The 18,994-nt window shown below is 43.0% G+C and overlaps 1 protein-coding gene across 1 annotated transcript in view; it reads right to left on the bottom strand.

The window, feature by feature from the left end:
* Window positions 1–18,994, bottom strand: part of LOC147125164 (high affinity cationic amino acid transporter 1-like) — a 36,223-nt gene that overhangs the window by 5,590 nt on the left and 11,639 nt on the right. Inside the window, exons 2-10 of the mRNA XM_085998475.1 lie at window positions 10,363–10,745; window positions 8,855–9,013; window positions 7,084–7,246; window positions 5,922–6,046; window positions 4,167–4,389; window positions 3,244–3,383; window positions 2,518–2,620; window positions 1,958–2,157; window positions 447–613 (exon numbers count right to left, since the gene is read on the bottom strand). Coding sequence (XP_085854601.1) covers window positions 447–613; window positions 1,958–2,157; window positions 2,518–2,620; window positions 3,244–3,383; window positions 4,167–4,389; window positions 5,922–6,046; window positions 7,084–7,246; window positions 8,855–9,013; window positions 10,363–10,732 — 1,650 coding nt within the window. The 5' untranslated portion in view covers window positions 10,733–10,745. The remainder of the gene's footprint in view (window positions 1–446; window positions 614–1,957; window positions 2,158–2,517; window positions 2,621–3,243; window positions 3,384–4,166; window positions 4,390–5,921; window positions 6,047–7,083; window positions 7,247–8,854; window positions 9,014–10,362; window positions 10,746–18,994) is intronic.

The following is an 18,994-nucleotide window of genomic DNA, read 5'->3' as shown; positions in this document are numbered from 1 at the left end:
CCATTCAGATAATAGTCTGCCTTCCTGTTTTTGCCACCAAAGTGGATAACCTCGCATTTATACTTGGGCAGTGGTGGGGGAAGGGAAGAAGGGCACAACTTAGTTGTTTTGAGTTTATTGGTCACTCTTCATGTGCATTTCTCTTCCACCTCCAAATAAATAATTACCAACCTCAAAAAAGGATGAATGCGCCACAGGACAATTATGAAAAGTATTAAGAAAAGTGCAAGAGCATAGTAAAATAATGAATTAGTCATGGTATATTACACTCCCCTGATCAGAAAAGGGTTAAATGGCACGTTGGAGCAGCAGTGTGTTATGGCTGAGGTAGTGGAGGGCAGCCAGCAGCTGTGGAATTGTACCCAAGCAGGAGTTAGTTCTTTTAGGAGAAAGGGAGATGTGCATTTCCTCTGCTGTTCCCAATGATTCACAGATAAAAGATTTACCTTAAAAGTAAGTGACACGTCATTCTGTGGCTGCTTCCATATAACGAAAGTAATAACTGCAGCAACCAGGCAGAGCATCACAAGTAGTATCACCCAGAAGGCATGCCCGTTGAATATTTCCTTGTAACATTTGGCCAGTACGATGCAAATAATGGTCAAAACAATTGCTAGAATGGAATAAAAAAAAAGAAAACTTAACAAAAGTCAAAGTTACTGTATTCTATGAATCAATGGAAAACAGGAATGGAGACTGTGTTGAATTAGCCTAGGCCGATTGGATGAAAGTCTCCTCTTTCTGGTAGAGCAAATGTTGGATGCAAAGCAAGGCTCCCTCTACTTGCATCCCAATTTCCACCCTAACCACATAAGAGCATTCTCTCTTGTGCAGTAGGTATAGCTTATTTCCTTATCAACTGATCTCATGGTTTCAGAGTGAAATTTCCAACTGGTGAGCAGTAATGTGCGCTGGCAGCTGTAAAGGCCCCGTGTGAAATAATACAACCACGGTCCTCTTTTTATTGGGCCCCGAATCCACTGCATAACTGCCCACATATGGTTCATATAAATATCAACTTCTATATGTGCATAGGCACAATGAGGGTACATTCACCGTAAGCACATTTAATAGTACTGCTGTCAACCAAGACACTGCAATATCTTTGTAAGACTGTACAATGTCATGAGGTGGTTGGCAGACACTTAAAAAAAAAAACTGTCCCTTCACCCTGCAACTACTCCCTTTGTTCACCTCACCAAACTTCTTGATTAGTCTTCTCCTAAGGTTACCAACCTCGATGGTGTCTACCACTATGGGCATGGACATCACCCGGTTTCTCAAAAAGACCGGAGCAGCTAATATTTGAAAGCAGGACAAGTCATGTTGATCAAGGAAGGAATTGATATTAATAGGATAACTGCCAGAGAAATTAAGAGGCATAATCTTCCCTGCTACCAGAGTAATCATTTACACAGTGTCTATTGCACATACAGGTAGACTATCCTTTATCTGAAAACCTTGGGACCAGCTGAGTTTCGGTTTTCGGATTTCAGAAGGTATTGGGAAATTTGTCGGGGGTCGGGGTCGGCGGGGGGGTCGGCGTTGGCGGGGGGTCGGGGGATAAAAGAATATCAGACGGGCCGCGGTTCGGGTCGGGTCAGGGGGGAGAAAAGAATATCGGACGGGTCGGGGGTCGGGTCGGGTGGGGTGGGGGGGGGGAGAAAAGAATATCGGACGGGCCGCTGCAGCTATTGGACGGGCCGTTGTATTGTCGGGTTCACTCTCCCGGTACCTCCTTCACACTGCCCGGCTCGGCCTGCAATCTCCTACCCAGGAGGGAACTCTGTGACCCTCTGCCCTGCTCAGCTAAGTCGTGCGCCACTCTGGTCATGTCGTGCGCACGACTTACGCTGAACGAAAAAACTTTCGGTTTTTAGAGGTTTTCGGAAGTTCGGATAAAGGATAGTCTACCTGTACCACAAAAATGTCAGTACATCAGCTCCAAGATACTCACAGAGGATTCCAACGCTGGTATAAATAATTAATCCGGAGCATTTAGTGGGGGTGTTTTCTCTTGGGTAGAATAGTAGCTTTAAGGTCATCGAGGTTTTCTCTTCAGCCTCACTGTTGATTTGGCTTGCCAGGCTGCTTTTGTTTTCTCCAAATGGAGTCATTTCATACAAATCACATTTGAGGAGCTCAGAAGGCTGGTATCTGCAGACAGAATACAGCTAAGATTAAACCTTTGTGCAATGTATCAAGTTTTAGCCAGGAATCTGCAAGAATGGCGTGGGATGACAAATCATTCGGTTCTCTCTACATGTGGAGAATAAAACTGCTTATTCAAGGTGGGGGAGAAATCAATCGATGCCATCCACTCAGTAGCGCAGTGTATTAGTACACCAATCTTACAAAGAGTGGAAGGAGTAGAAAAAGAAATCCAACCGATAATGTAACTCCAGTCATGCTTCCATTAGGCCCGAGTCCACTGCACAACAGCCCACATATGGCAATAAGTTGCTAGCCTGTGCCCTTGGTTGGGGAAGGATGACAACAACAACCACCTTCACTCACCTGAGGATAAGAACACAAGCTGCCACCAAGGAATAGGCAAGTAGTGTGCCAATTGACATGAGATCAACCAGAACATCCAGGTCAAACAGCAAAGCCATGACAGCTGGAACAAAAACAAAAATAAATGTGAATACAATCGCAGGCACATCATACATCAACTCAACTTCCTATATATTCCTAGAAACACTGTTCTCAGTCCACAGGAAAGCCAGTTTTGCTGTTCAATTTATTTGTTTCTCTCCTTCCCTCCTCCATATAAAACCAATAAAAGCATTTTCCAAATCTCTTTTTGGGTACACACAAAAAATGCCCCAAATCAATTCCTCTGTCCCAGAGGGGTGAGAGTCATTAGAAATATTTTTCTTCAGTATTCTTGCCTCTTCTGCAAGTGACAGTGACTTGTGCCAGGGTAAAGATCCACAGAAGCTCATTGCTTTTTGATACCTCATCCAAGTGCTCATTCGTGAAGAATGGCGTGAGCCTCGACATTAAGCAGACTTAGCAGAATAGCATCACAAGCAAATCCCATCCTTTCTTCATTTATTTGCCACGCATATACACCTTCATGCACGGAACAGCCATCAGGAGCAAGGTCCCCAGCTAATTGTCCCACTCCCTTTCTGACATCCTTTTCTTGGGGAATGAATTCAAATTGACAAATTGCCAGTCCAGTAGTATATCGCAATAAAGTGACTACCTACGAAACCGGTCTTAAACTGCACTCACCAGCAACAATGCCAGAAACGATGGTCGCGTGCACTGGCGTCTTGGTTTTTTTGTGCATGTTCCCCAGGAAACGGAAGAGCAATCCATCCTCAGCCATTGCGTATATGACACGTGGCATAGGGAACATTGAGCCCAGCAGGCTGGATAAAGGAAAAAGGACAATAGTAAATGAATTACAAGCCACTGAGAGCCTAGCTCACTTGGCTTCTCTGGTCTTCATGTGCTCTTAGTGCAGAGGGGTTTATGAATCTTGCTAGTTTCAGAATGATTTTTGTGCCTCTTTTGATCAGATTCCATATCTACTATTTGCATTACTAATACTAGATGTTCTGGAATCACAGTTTTCGGCACTATTTGGAGATTACTGATATCTTGTGTTTTTTTCCCCTTAACTGTTCTGGTTTGCAAATTTTATTTTTGACCATTGTAAAAATAATTTATTTGTGTCCATTTTTCTCCCACCCTTCCTGAAGGTATTGATTCTTGCTAGCATACAAAGAGGTGCTAACTGTCCTCAATAACAGTCCACGTGGCCATTATTCATGTGATGCAATATTCACACGCCTAGACAGCGAGTGATGGCAAGCTACGTAACTGGAAAGGGGGTTATCAGTCTAGCTCAATCCTAGTTTTACAATGTCAACATATGCGCATTTCCAGCAATGGGCGGGGGGGAGCTGTGTATAGTAATCGGGAGCAGAAACTCTGACAGATTTCTCCACAACCTTAGCCCCAGGGGCAGTAGTATGCCTACTGCCACTCAGCTGAGCTCCAACAACTCAGCACAAACCAGGGTTTGAACGCTTGATTGTCCCGGCCTGTATGGCTCAGCTCCTAACTGAGGAGTCTTTAAAAAAAAAAATTCAACTAAGCTTCTGATAAAGATTTGCTGTAGAACTGCCTTGAACAAGAGCTCTAAGTACCTGGTAGAGAGAGCACAGAGAGAACCAACAGCCACAATGTAACGTGCAGGTTCCCAGCCAACATGCTGGAAGGCCTCGGGCAGTGGGCTTTGCTTGTTCAGCATGTAGTAAGGCATCATGAGTGTGAGAGCAGCAGACACACCAAAGTAGGCCACAAAACAGATCAGCAGGGAAACCACAATCCCAACAGGAATTGACTTCTGAGGATTTTTTGCTTCCTCTCCTGAAAACAACAGTAAACAAAGAAGAAATATAAAACAGCAGAACAATAAACAAGAACGCTGGAAATCTGAAAGAAAAACAGAAGGTGATGAAAATACATAGCTGGGCCACCAGCATCTGAAACAGAAGGCAGCTCAATATTTCGGGTTCTGGCCTGAAACATTATCCCTTTTCTCTTTCAGTTGCTCCCATATGTACATTTTCTACTTACATAACAAATAACAAAACAAATTTATATTAAAATATAGCAGCATTAAAAATGGCAATGGAGAAATTTTTTAAAATATGAACATTATTAAAGTAGGTATTCTCAGGGTCCAATTTAGTTCAAGAAGTTGGCTTAAAGCACCATGCTTAGCTCTCCATTAAGTGCTAAGCCATACAGACCAGCAAGGTCCCAGGTTCAATTCCAGTTCTGGGCTGTTAGTTGATCTTAGCTGGGGTACAGGTAAGAGCGCTACAATTCGCATCAATGCCTCTGAAGTAGGGTGCAGAAAAATTAGCCGAGTGTGAGGGATTCATGCTGTGGATCATTCTTCAGTGATCCCAGCTGTGTGGCTATCAGTTAATGACAGGACTGAGCTCAACTGTGGTGATCAAATAGCCTGCCAACAAGCACCAATTGTCCATATCTGTCCAAGATAGCATTGGTAGAAGTGGCCACCACACAGTTCTTGTGAAAACAAACTCTCATTTCCACTGTGAGGATTCCCTCCATCATGTAGTTTGGAACTACCACGGTGGTAAGTGGGACAGACTAATGACAGATCTAGCGGCCCAAAATTGGGTGCTGTGGACCATCAGTAGCAGAATTGCATACCACCACAATCTGTAATCTCATAGTCTAGCACATCCCCCATTCCTTGATTATGAAGCCAGGAGACAAATCTTGGTTCAATGTGGAGTGTAGAAGGGCATTCTAGGAGCAGCACCAGGCATACCCTAGAATGAGGTATTAACCTAGTGAAGGAACTACACAGGGCTACCTGCATGCTAACCACCAAAAGGAGCTAAGCGATCTCACAACCAATGGATCAGAGCAAGCTCTGTAGCCCTAATGCATCCAAGTCAAGAATAGTGAACAACAAGGTAACTAACAGGAGCTGGAGGCAAGTCAGCAAGATTACTTTGACAGCACCTCTCTCCCCCGCAATCTCTACCACCAAGACAGACAAGAGCAGCAATGTTGCAGGAACGCTGCCACCTCCAAGTTTCTCTACACACTAGCCTGTCTTGGAAGATATGTCACTGTCCCTTCATCACAGTTGGGTCAATGTCCTGGAATTCCCTATCTAACACTACTGTGGGAGGACAACAGCACCAGGACTGCAGCAGTTCAAGGTAGTTCACCAGCAGGTTCTCAGGGAAACTAGGGATGGGCTAAAAATGCAGCCTTGCCAGCATTACCCACTCATATTTAGGTGATGTACCAGAGGCTGATCCGCTCCTGTAGAACTATACTCTGGAAAGAGTAAGCACCTTCAGGAAATGGGAGAAAATTGAAATTTCGTTTCAAAAAGGCTTGGTCCTTACCTGTAGCTGCAATACAGTCAAATCCTACAAAGGCATAGAAGCATGTTGCAGCTCCAGTGAGAACTCCAAAAAATCCAAAAGGAGTGAATCCTCCGGAACCAAACTTTCCTACTTCAGCTTCAGTACTGAGACAGACACAAACATAATACTTTCATGAATAAATATACATGAACAGTTAACAAATACTGTACAACCAAACAATCAGAAAACCCAGAGGCATAAAATCAGCCTTTCACAAAAAAGGGGGTAAAATTTTAACCTCCAAGACCTTTGGGTCGGGTGGGCAGTAAAAATGTAAAAAATTCAAACCCAACCCCAAACCACCCACTTCCGGTTTTAACGGAGGCGGATGACCAATCCGCTCTCAGGAGGCGGGTCGGTCACTGAAATCTGTTAAGGAGGCTGCACGCCTCCCTGTTAACATGATTTTTATTTTTATTTAAACTAATGTCGGCCAGGTTTCCCAGGGCTCAGGAAACCCGGCAGGTAAAAGGAGGCAAGAAGGGCTGGATCCATCAAGTAAGTGCCTTTACAGCACTGCCTGTGGGCCAGGAGGAGCAGGAGCATTTCCTCCTGGCCCAACAATCTAACCTCTTTACAGACCCCACGATCAGCCGATCCATCTCCCTCCCTGACCTCGATCTCCGCCCCCCCCACCCCCATCTCTCCCTTCCTGCTCTCTGCTCCCCGGCTGTGGCCTTCTGCTGCAGGATTTCCCGCCCAACAGGCAGCGTTGGGCAGGAAACCTGCTGGAGAATTTTAAAAGACACCCTGCTGTTAATTTCAGCAGGACATCCAGGAAACCCTTGTTTCTGGGTTTCCCCGTGCAGAAATATCGGGGCCAGAGTTTCTTCAGTAGACAGGGAACATCTTATTGTACAGATTTTAAGACAGTAAAATTTCTATTAGACAATCGTGCATTTCTGACATCAATATGGGCTAGTATAAAGATTAACAAGAAATGGTAGCTTTGTAAGATACAAAACACAAAACCCAGTACCCATGTAATCATTCTCCAAAGTAAGTCAGCCACTTTCAAAAGAAGAGAAAGCTGGGGCGGTAGGGCAGGTGGGTGGTGGTGGGGGTTGTTGGAGAGAAAATCAATAATGACACAAAGTGAAAAACTCTCACACGTTGAAAGAGAAGGAAGCCACATACACACCTGTTGAAGGAAGTCCTATTGAAGTCAAACTCTGTTAGCTGCCAGTTCTTGGTGTCACCTTTCACAAAGCCCGTTATAATGATGAAGCTCAGGACCATTAGGTTTATGGCAGTAAAGATTTTATTCACTAGTGCTGACTCACTCACTCCAAATGCCAAAAGTGCTTTAAAAATAAAATTATAACAGTTATAGAGGCATTTCATTTATCCACCCACTTACAATTGTTTAACAAAACACAATTGTTTTAATATTATTGATTTTCTTGTTATTTTCCAGTTCATTTTTTCCAGTGGGCTTGATAAATTCCTGAGGGAGGAGGACATTGCAACACATCCGAGGGTGTGGGCTAGTTAACTTCTCCTAGTGATGCATCATGAGGGACCACAGTTTTGGAGCTTTCTTGGGTGCTTTATGGAATCAGGAAGCAATTTCTCAAGAGTTTTTCCTGAAATTGGTCATTAGCTTTTTCCTTCTTTTTTTCCCCTCCTCTCCTAGGAATTAGCATTTCTAGCTGTTGAGGAGGGCAGCGTACAAGGTTGCTGGGGTGTCCAAACAGAGATCGGAGGGCCTATCTGGCCTGCAAAGTTCCCGTGAAACGATTTGTATTGGCAGTCATACTCATTGGTTTGATCCACTAGTTTTGAACCTGACAGTTTGTAAAGGTCTGTGCTCAGGGTTGCTTCCTCAATGATGGAAAGTTCTAAATCAATATGTGACCTTGTTTAGATGTAGTGATTTTAATGCAGCAGTTGGATGGTGGCCCAGCGTGTGTGTTTTAATTGTTTATATGATGGTCAGGTGAAATGTGTCCACTTGACTTCCACTCTCGCTTCCGACTTTTAACTTGTGTTCTTGGTACTTGAATCCTTCACAACAGTTAACAAATTTGTCTGCACCCATTTTGTCAATTCATATCCTTATGAACTTCAACTAGGTCACTTCAGAGACTCCACTTTCTAAATGAAAACAAGCCCAGCAGCTTTTTTTTTACCATAACTTCAGTTTTTGACACCCAGAATAATTACAAAGCCAATTAAGAAATGCTGGGGCCTAAATTCCTCAGCACCCCAAACCTGGGTGTGATTCCAGCCACACGGTGCAGTGGCACGCTGGAACGGAGAGGCTCGAGGACCTAAGTATATTTGTCCGCGGGCCTCATCAGAATAAATCAGGCGAGCTGCGAGTGCCAATGAGGTGCCTTACAAATTTCAGCCTGCGTCGAAACCCAGAGATATTTCTGGGGATGGGGGTGGGGGGGGATGGGGTGGGGGAGGAGTGAGGCAATCAGGAGGGGGGGGTCGAGGGTTGACCGATATCAGCCCGCACTTGTGTTCAGGAGCTAGGAGGAGCACTCCTGCACCTTTTGACTCCAAAAAATACTAAAACATTTCCAAGTTGTTGGGCCTTTTCTGAGCAGCCTCCAGCAGTCCCTTTGGAGGACCGCTGGTTATGCCACTCAGGACCCGGAAATGCCAGCCGGAGCTTGCGCAACACAAGCTCAGACTAGGGTAAACAAATTTAAAAGTCCGCGTCTGAAATGAGCACAAGCCCAATTTCAATATTGAAATGAGGCCTTTGCTGCCGCCTAAAGGACGATCCAGACCAATTTAGCAGTGGCCCAAACATTTGTGCACAGGCCTCTGCACTGCTAAAGTGGTTATTGTTACATCCATTTTAGGTCCATAAAATGGGCGCAATGATCTGAAATTCAGACTCCACTGATCGTTCAGTTAATTTTCACAACTACGATTTATTTACATTGGTGGCTTACCTGTGAGAAGCAAGATTAAGATGACTGCAAACATATCTGGATATTTTGCGAGCACACCTGGACTGTTCATGTTCAGGTACTTTCCAAAGAAATTAGAAATTCTTAGGTTAATGAGATTGTCAAATGTAGAACTCCAAGCTCGAGCAACACTTGCTGTGCCTGTGAAATAAGGGCAAATGTCAGTTCAGACAGGTTTCAGTTGGGACAGAGCAGAGAACACTTTCATCTGCTTTTTTTCCCCTTATTAATACCTAACTAAACCTGGGACTGCTTGATGTGGACTTGGGTAGGTGACAGAAATGGAAAAGTGTTCCATTCCCCAGCACAGATATTCCTCTGGGTGAATAGCACAAAAATTCACCGCCAATGCACACTTACTATAATAAATTTTATAAAATTGGGCCTGGAGGTATAAATAAATGTTGAATTTACCTTTTAATATGGCATACCATTCCTTCACTGAAATATATTTAGGAACACAGAAATGTACTGACAGGAAAAGACAACCACTGTAGTCCATTTGGCCAGACCCAAAGTCAAAAATTCTATCTCTTGTGCTCCTCAAACATTTTGTTCACCAAACAAAACTATCACGCCTCTTTTAGCATATTACAACACTATCTGCCTCCACGGTCTCCCTGGGCAGTTGGTTGCAGACCCACCGCCCTCTGTACGAAGTAGTTAAATCTAAACTGTCTGCGCACATTCCCTCTTCTGACCTTGAGTCCGTGCCCTCGGTTACAGAGTTTGTGGTTCTGTCAAACTATTTATTATGGTTCAATTTAACCACCCCCCTAAAATGGTGTTTGAACCTCCACTGATTGAAGAAAAGAACGAACAAACTTGCATTTATAAAGTACGTTTCATGTCTTCAGGATGTCCTAAACTGCTTTACAATCAATTAAGTACTTTTTAAGTGTAGTCACTGTTGTTTTACAGGCAAACGCAGCAGCCAATTTGCATACAGCAATGTCCCACAAACAGCAATGAGACAAATGACCATTTAATCTGATTTTGGTGCTGTTTGTTAAGTGATAAATGTTGGTAAGGATGCCGGGAGGATTCCCTGCTCTACTTCTAATAGTGCTTTGCGATCTTTTAACATCCATCCGAGAGGGCAGACAGGTCTCAGTTTAAAGTCCCATCCGAAAGACGGCACCTCCAACAACACAGTACTCCCTCAGTATTGCACTGAAGTGTCAGCCCAGCTTATAGAGTGGCATTTCCATGGGGGTTCACCCACCATAGATTTGGCAAAAACTCTGTTGAAAAGCATAGATGGCCATTTATGCCGTTTCTGCTGAAATGACAGTGGATGATTGGGAAAACCCCCATGGAAATTCTATCCCTATGTGTTCCTATTCGGTACTGGTGCTTGAACCTAGGACCTCATGACTCAAGAGACGAGAGTGCAAAAAAAAAACCATTCATTCAAACAGAAACATTAAAAATAAGCTTTAGCCCTTGGGCCAGTTTCAAAAGGAAGTCAAAATTAAACTCAAACTTACCTAGTACATACGATAAGATTAAATTCCAGCCGGTTATAAAAGCCCATATTTCACCCACAGTCACGTAGCTGTAGAGGTAAGCAGATCCAGTCTTGGGGACTCTGGCACCAAACTCTGCGTAGCACAGGCCAGCAAGTACCGAGGCAAGAGCAGAGATCAAGAAACAGAGGACAATAGCAGGACCTGCCTTGTCCCTGGCTACTTCGCCTGCTAAAACATAAACACCTGCCCCGAGAGTGCTGCCAACTCCCAGAGCAATTAGGTCCAATGTTGTCAGGCATCTGACAAAACGAGTTTCATCTGTGCTGCAGTCAACAAATCGTCTACGAATCAACTTCTTCCCAAAATTTCCCATCATCTTGGTTGCCATATTGATAGATGTGCTGTATTTAAAAAAAAAAAAATCATCCATTATAAAATGTTTAAAATTTACACAGCACCCGTAACACATTAAAACGTATCAAAGCACTTTAGAAAGGAGCTAGTCGAACACCAAGCAGGACTAGGGAGATGTTCGGTGAGGGTACAAAAGGGGTGGTCGAGAAGATAGATGTAAGGAGGTCTTTTGTGGGTGACGAGAGAAGCAGCAAAGCAGGAGGGTAAAGAAGAGAATTCCAAAAAACAAGGACACGATGAAGACAGAGGCAGAGCAGAAGCACAGTAGTTCGGACTCAGAACAGTGGAGGGGGAGAGCCGGGAGGTAGTGTTGAAGGAATCTGTATTGATAAGATTGCTGTGAGGTCGTGGACGCATTTGTAAATGAGAGACTCTGTGCTAAGGGATGTGAAGCAGGGATGGACAGCTAGTGCAGGATGGTAAGGATGGGTAATGGGTGAATGGGATTTGAAATAGGGCAGGCTGTGGGCGGTGGAGCTCTAGATGAGTTAAGTTTGTGTAGGAACCCAGCTAGGAGGAAGTTGAAAAAGTCAACTGAACCAGGTGACAAAGGCATGAAATGAGAGGGCATCGTCACACCTGTAAAAAAACACACTTCCAACGATCAAAGAGAAAAGCACCTGGTGGAATAATGTACAAACTAATCTCCTACATTTACAGGAAAACTTGCCTGCTGGTGTTAACATCTCATGTGTACCTGGAGGGAGCTGGTATCAGAAGTACTTGAGAGACCAAGTCATAGATTACTGATCAGGTAAAGCTGGATAAAAGATCAGTCTTTTTTAAATTGAGAAGTCTAAGTTAAGAATGAACACCCATCACCAAAGTTGAGAATAGGAAAGGATACAAGATAAATCAGCAACTAGCAATTAGGCAACACCAAAGTCGGGTTCTAAAAGCCTGAAGGTGGTAGGAAGAGGGGAAGAGAGACATAAGCAACACCACAGTTTGATATATCATTCGAGTGTGTGATATCTTGCCTGTATGACAGTGTTCATTGTTGTAATTAACTTTCAATGGTTTAATTCAGTTGTTAATCTGTTTATTTTAAATATAGCACACGGAAGGAATGCAATGCATGTGTTTTAACTACAAAACAGCAAGCGTTAAAATCTTCATGTTACAGTGCAATTGTCGGAATTGTCGAGCTTATGATTAATCATTAACACTGAAGGAAATATATTGGATTACAGAAACCAGATACACAAAAGCAAGGGGAATGCCCATAGTTAATTTATTTTCAAAATACAGATGCCCAAATAAAAAGTGGCTTTGATATTTACCTGCCTGTTTCCTGGGCTGCGCTATATAAATTGGGCATCCTGCCAGGCTACCACCTGCACAATTACCAAGCTCAAGGAACTTCTGCGTAAAAGCGGTGCTCAAGGGCACCTTTCCAATCAAACTACTCACTGCTCCACATTTACATCCTTCTGTCTAAATCTGAAGGGCACAAGTGCCACAGCATAACTTTTCCAGGGTTGACAAAGCCAAGTTACTACAAAAACAAACTTTCTGCTATTCAAATCTTTTTTTTTGCAGTAGAGACCAGGTTAAGGAATAATCTAATGCAGTTGCCCTCCATTCCCTCTCTGCTCACCAGTTGCTTCCAGTCACATGGTTAGAAACCAGAGATGAAGCCCAACAGTATATGTACAGAGATCATGCGCTTCTAGAATCCGCCCCACCTCCAAACACCTAAAATATCTTCCCAGCAAATGAGCAAAAGATCAGCTTCTTCAGCAATTATACCGATACGCCAACAATAATTTTGCACAGCTGAGCTCTAATGGCCAAGATTGGTAACATTTTAAACAATCCATCTGAAGGATACATCTTTATACAAAAGCTTTAACCACTAGTCCAGTGAGTCCAGTAAGAGAAGTGACACTGTAGCACGTGTCACTAATAGACAAACAGTCGGTTAGCCATGTCAGTGTCATAGGTACGCTCTATGAATTGTCACAGATTCCTCACACCACTTCTCTCAATCTCATGTTGCTATTGATGTTTGACCAGGGGGAAAAGCTGGTGCCCTCTGATACACCCTGATGGCACTGAGAGCGCAATCTGCCCGGTCTTCCAATGCCGAGTGTGGAGCTCCTTTGCTAGCTTGGTCAGTTGGTCTTTAGTAACATCTAAAAATATGGTCTGACCATTCACCGCCTTGGTCTCCTTATACTGTCCATGATTTCAGCAAAAACCTACAGCTGTCAATTTGATCCTGCCAGCAAATCTGCAGCACCTCCCTGTAGAGTTTAAATTCAAAATGAGGGAACCTTTTTTCTACAGACTCGCAGTTGCTTACCTATACAAATGTGGCTCGGATCACTTGTATTATTCAAATCCTAGTTATTACCTTCACTTCTCTATTATCTTGTAACTAGTCCAGTTCACATCGCATTCCACGGCCTTGTTCTTACCTCGAGATTCCAAATCAACAGTAATGCGAGAGGCTAGATACGTCTGTTTATATTTACAGTAGAAGGAAGTTCTGACTCATTAAAATCCACCTCTACAATCAGAGGGAGGGCTCGCTCCAATACACACGAGAACACTGAATTCATTGAGAAACATTTTAAAGCTTCCTTAATCCTTCAACAGTATATTTCAGTTAGTTAGATCCGATTACGCAGAAATGCTTTGCCACCAGTCCTTTCAACAAGGAATACACTGTTTCACTTAAAAGATCATACCGTAAACTCATGACAACATAGCACGATCGACAGTTCCATATCGATTTAACCCCATTATTGTAACAAACCTTGGTATGCTGGACAATGTATTTAGGTTTTATTCGATTATTAACAGTGACTTAATCCAACATGTCAGATAATAGTGGGAGGATATTATTTTGGGAAGGGGGTGAAGAGTTAGAAAAATTGAAACTAGAAACCTCAAAATACCAGTCAAGTGACTGTCTGGTAACTTGTGTATGTGAATTCTCCATTTAATTATTGCGTAAAGAAACTATTTTAAAGGAAGAGTAAATATTGTAGTCCATATTGCTTCACTTCTTGGAACAGAAGCTTAAAAAAAACTTGAAGTATAAAACAAGTTTGAGTAATCTTCATTTGTAGGGAGCATCACATGGATGAACAGTCATCATTGCATGATTAGGTATTTTCCTAGACAATACACACCATTACCCTGTGGCTAATGGTATCCGGTCATCAAACCAGGCACGACTTCATCTCTGAGCCTAGACAGTGCCAACAGGATATTTGACCAAGGTGAGTGGGGGAAATCACAGCCAAACCTGATCCTGGTCCTCACCAGGCATCAGCCCACATGCACCTTCCAGCAGGGCAACTGGATAATGATCAGGAACAGGAACCCTCCCTAGCCCAAGGGCACAGAAGCCAGTTTTAACTTCCCTTTTGCAATCAGCTAACAGCATAGACTAGAATTCAAAAGCGGGGCCTTCCTGGTCTATGCCTAAGCAACACATTTACCCAATGAGCCTTAGGAGAGCCACCGAAAGGCCTTGATCTGTTCTTGGCTGGACCATAACATGAAGTAATGTGCAGTGTTGGAACTCAGTCGCGGGCAAGACCTTCACCCGTCCCACCCCACAAAAATTCACCTCCTGCCTGACAATCACGGAGCTTCATGGCCCACTCAGAGGGAGGTACTGTAACTTAAGAGGGTTCACCAGTCTGGTGTTACGTTTACACGGAGTCTAGGCAATGATTGTGACTCAGCCCCACACTCCAAATTCCGGCCATTACTAATTTGTACAGATCTGTGTTTTGGTTTTGACATTTTTGAAAAAAATTCCCAGAAATTTTTCACGGCTTATTTCGAACCTTTCAAAAGTCAGTAAAAGGGAAAAAAAAGTTAAGCTTTGAGAGAAAAACGGATATAAAAAGTAGTGATCTTACAGAGCTGAAAAAAAGTTGTGTGCATGTTATTTTGTTGGTATTCTCTATTCACTGTGTAATATTTTTGTATTTTACATCGGGACTTGATCAGAAACTTGAAGCAGTATTTACAGCTCAAGTCAGGCAAAATAAAATGTCAAAATACAGTAATGGGGCTTTAAATTGGAGAATGGAAGGCCAAAAAGGAAAAGGATGAAATATCAAGTGAAAATAGAAAAAATCCAAATGTCGTGAAAGGGAAACAAATATTTTTTTGTGAAAAAGACACAAATTGAAAAGCAGGAGCTTTTCCACTAGACTATTGCAGTGGCCCGGAATTTGCGATTCGGATGACGGCAAACTGGCAGCGTTCACCGTTATTCCGCCTTTGAAGCTGACCGCAACTTTGGGATTTGGCGCATGCAGAAATCCAGAAGTTGTGGTCTGTCGTTCACTGCTCTTCTAAATCCTGGAACTGCCTACCTAACAGCACTGTGGGAGTACATTCACCACACGGACTGCAGCGCTTCAAGAAAGCAGCTCACCACCACCTTCTCAAGGACAACTAGGGATGGGCAATAAATGCTGGCCTTGCCAGTGACGCCCACATCCCATAAACGAATAAAAAAAAACGATTCTACACCAGTGCAATAGGAGTAGAGGTACATGATTGTTTTAAAAACAAGGTTGGGCTTGTGTTTACTATTGGCAGTCTCTATCCTCTATCGAGCACGCTGCCACTGCACTTGCAGAAAATGATTGCCTCATTTTTTTTTTACATGCATGATCTCCACCCACTCTAATTCTTTTCTAAGCCAAACCAGTGGCTGAGGCATGCTGTGATTGCCCTTGGTCTTGCGTGGCATTATTCAAGCATGAGTCGTTTTTTCACATAAAAAACATCAGCGGGCTTTAGTCAAGAACTGTTCTGCAACTCTGGAAGAAAATTGCAACTTATGAGAACATCCTGCTCCTGCAAAGGCTATTTTGTTAGGCTAATGATTTCAGAGAAATGAGCCAGTAAATCCCATAGGAACAGAATGTTCAAGCAGCAACATACACAGATCTTGCAACTTTCAATCATCCACATTACATACATTTTCTTTTATAACTGTTTTCCCTAATCTCTCCTCCTCCACCACAAGGTCAGAATGGCGAGGCATGTTGCCCACTGGTCTCATCTCCGCATGGCTCGAAACACTGCATTTAGGTGTCATCATTCCTGAGCTGCCCTGATCTGTGACAAACTCATTTTTTTTTAGAGCAGGTTGAAACACTCTAGTGATGTAGTTAAGGAGCTATAAAATTCTTTCTCCCTCTAAAACTGTTTCTACTCCTCCCCTGAAGGTGCTAACTTTTGCAATCCCCTGCATACCAACAGTCCTCTAGTACCTTGCCCAAACTTTTCGTGTGTGAAGCCAACCAATGTCAATAGGCTACTTAACACATGGAGGGCATTACAGCCAATGCCAAATTCTGTTCACACACACATACTTTCCAGCAGGACAGCAGTGGCCAGCTTTCCAACAAGGAATAATTTATGCAGCCATTCATTTCACTCTGCATCAATATCCGAGGCTTAAGGCAGTACCCTACATACATTTGGTTACATAGGTATGGAAATTTGCACTAGCATTCATTGGCCCATCGCAAACTTCCCATCACCATTTAAAGTCATTATACCTCTTTATAAGGTGCAATGTCATAGCCAGCAGCAACCAGAAGTAATGAAGCCAAGTATTGGCAAGGGGAAAAAAAAACTATCCAGAAAAAGACCAATTAATGCATAGAGTAAAAGGCAGGAAGAGTAATTAAAAACTTCCACCAGAAACCATTTTCATAGGATTTCAAATTTAAGAGCCCTATATCAGCAGAGCCAGTCCACAGTCTCCCTTGAATCCAGTTATGGATGAGCAGCATGCTATGAATGGAGTCACAAGATTTAGAAGTTTGGAACTCTCTTCCGCGAACGGCAATTGTTGCTAGATCAATTGTTAGATTTTAAATCTGAGAGTGATAGATTTTTGTTAACCAAAGTTATTAAGGGATATGCAGCAAAGGTGGGTATGTGGAGTTAGGTCACAGGTCAGCCATGATCTCATTGAATGTTGGAACAGGCTCAAGGGGCTAAATGGCCTACTCCTGTTTCTATGGTGTAGAATTCCTAAGGCACATTTATATATTAAAATGAGGCCATGTATTCTGGTAGCACTTTTTGCCCCAAATTGCCCATTGGAACTGTGAATCAGTTGTGTATCCCATTTTCTGATCCAATACAGGGCTTTGCAAAAGAAGTTTTTATTGCCTGCATAACAACAGTCACTAACTACACTCTAAGAAAAAGCATTGTGCAAAACAACTTGAAACATTTCAATGTGACAGATGTTACATAAATACAAAAGAGGAAGACAGGGCAATAGGAAAAAAGGAAAAAATATGATTAAATCCAAATTTGAAGCACAAATGCAGGGACTTTCTTTAAACGCAAAACAAACATGGTACTATACCCCCTTTGGGCCTGAAAACACACTTAACCATTTCAAAGCTGTATTCTCCATACACCCTCTCTGTCTGCCAGTCACTCATTTCCCTGACAATGGACAGATGCCGTAAAGAAATGTCCTGAAGTTCGTTAGTCACTGATCAAATCATCTCCCTTCCTGCTTCTCATAACTGATTTACTGATGCACCGTCATAAGCATGTCAGGTTGGTACAAAAATTTCCAGCAGAGAAAACAGGTTTTTGGTAATCAGCCATGAGGAATTCAATTAAAGTTGGGCTTGTACAACAAGGCTCATTCAATTACAGGAAAAATTTGCATTCCAATGGTTTTTGCTTCTCCCCTCCCTTTATCCTTCCTCTTCTAGAGTTGATGACTCATGCCGACATACTGATTTACCACCTGGGCTGCTTGGCCCAAGTAGCCATTCTCGAGAGATTTAGAGGAAAAAGGCATCCCATAAAATAGAGAAGGTACTTGTAACCTTGTTAGGTCTAAACATTTGATTTTATAGTAACTAAAATGAATGTAGAAATAGCAGTCCGAGAACTCTCCAAAATATAAACTGGAAAAACCAAGAGCCCAGGTCATCATATTACAGAAAGCTTGCACAACATGGTGAGGAAATGATGCAAATATCTGGGGCTGTGACTCTACATTTACTTGAAAGGAAGCCAAACGAGGCAGGGAATACATGCAAAAATAATAGACTATTTAGGTCCAGGCTAGGACCACTGTTCACCAAGTGTTAGTTGCAGACACTGAAGTTGCCATCCTTTATGAACAAGCCTAAACAGTGAATGTCGACAGACAATTCAGCTGTGGGATACTCTGTATCCTAGGCTAATCCTTTGCTCATTCAAATGTCTAAATATTTACATTTTCTAGTGGATGACTGAACCTTTTTTTGGACAGGGTAAATTTTATTTTCTGGAAAAATACCAATTTTCTCCCACAGTATTGACTCCTGCTTGGGGTACAGGTTCTGTGTGCCTTCTCATACCTTGCTCAAGAATCCACTGTTGGCAGGCTTTTCAACTAACAGAGCCATCGCAGCTGAAACTAGTCCTGCTCTTACCTGACAGTCACATACAAACAGCTTGCTGCAGGGATCACGGGATGCCATCCAGAGTAGGAATCCCGAGTGAGTCCTCCCTCCCTGGCTCGGCAGGAGCCTTGAGGCTAATTGCAACACCCCTCGTGCCATCCTGGCTGAGATCAGCCAACTCAGACTGAACTCAGTCAAAGCCTGGGAACTTCTGGTCTGGATGGTTCAGTTACACACCAGCTTTACCAATCGAGTCATCAGGGAAGCCTATTAAAGAATAGTGCAATCTGGAGAGGACTTATTAAGTGTCTATTTTATACTGCCTCATCGTTCCAGTGGTATGAAATCTGCCCTATATATAAAATATTACATATACAAATGCAAAGTAAAGCTCCCCTTATTTTGTCCCAACATGCCTCAGACAAAACATCATGTACGCCACCCCGTGCCACTTCTTCCATTTCCCCTCCCTGTGGGAGATCCCTCCCCCAACCTCCCCATGAGGTTCCATTGCTGCCTTATTTACTTCACGGCACTGATGTAGAAAGTGGGGTTACATGGTAATGTAAATGTGCTATGAATGTTGTTGTGTATGTAATATGTGTGCTACTTTGAACCTATGGACAGGACTGCACTACTTGTTGGGCGTAGTGATACGCAGTACCACTCCTGGCCATAGGGGTATAAATAGTACTGTGGGTACTGATCTCCCCTCAGTTCCCGCCTGTGGGCATGAAGTAAAGACCTATGTATAGTCCCTACCTCCAACCAGTAAAGACCTGTTTGAGTTATACGTTTAAGTCTTTGTGTTAATTGTTCAATAC

The sequence above is a fragment of the Somniosus microcephalus genome, chromosome 1, assembly GCF_052327205.1.
Source record: "Somniosus microcephalus isolate GS21.2 chromosome 1, FLI_Smic_1.0, whole genome shotgun sequence".
In the NCBI taxonomy this organism is placed as follows: domain Eukaryota; kingdom Metazoa; phylum Chordata; class Chondrichthyes; order Squaliformes; family Somniosidae; genus Somniosus; species Somniosus microcephalus.
This window is presented reverse-complemented; position numbering and strand designations above follow the sequence as displayed.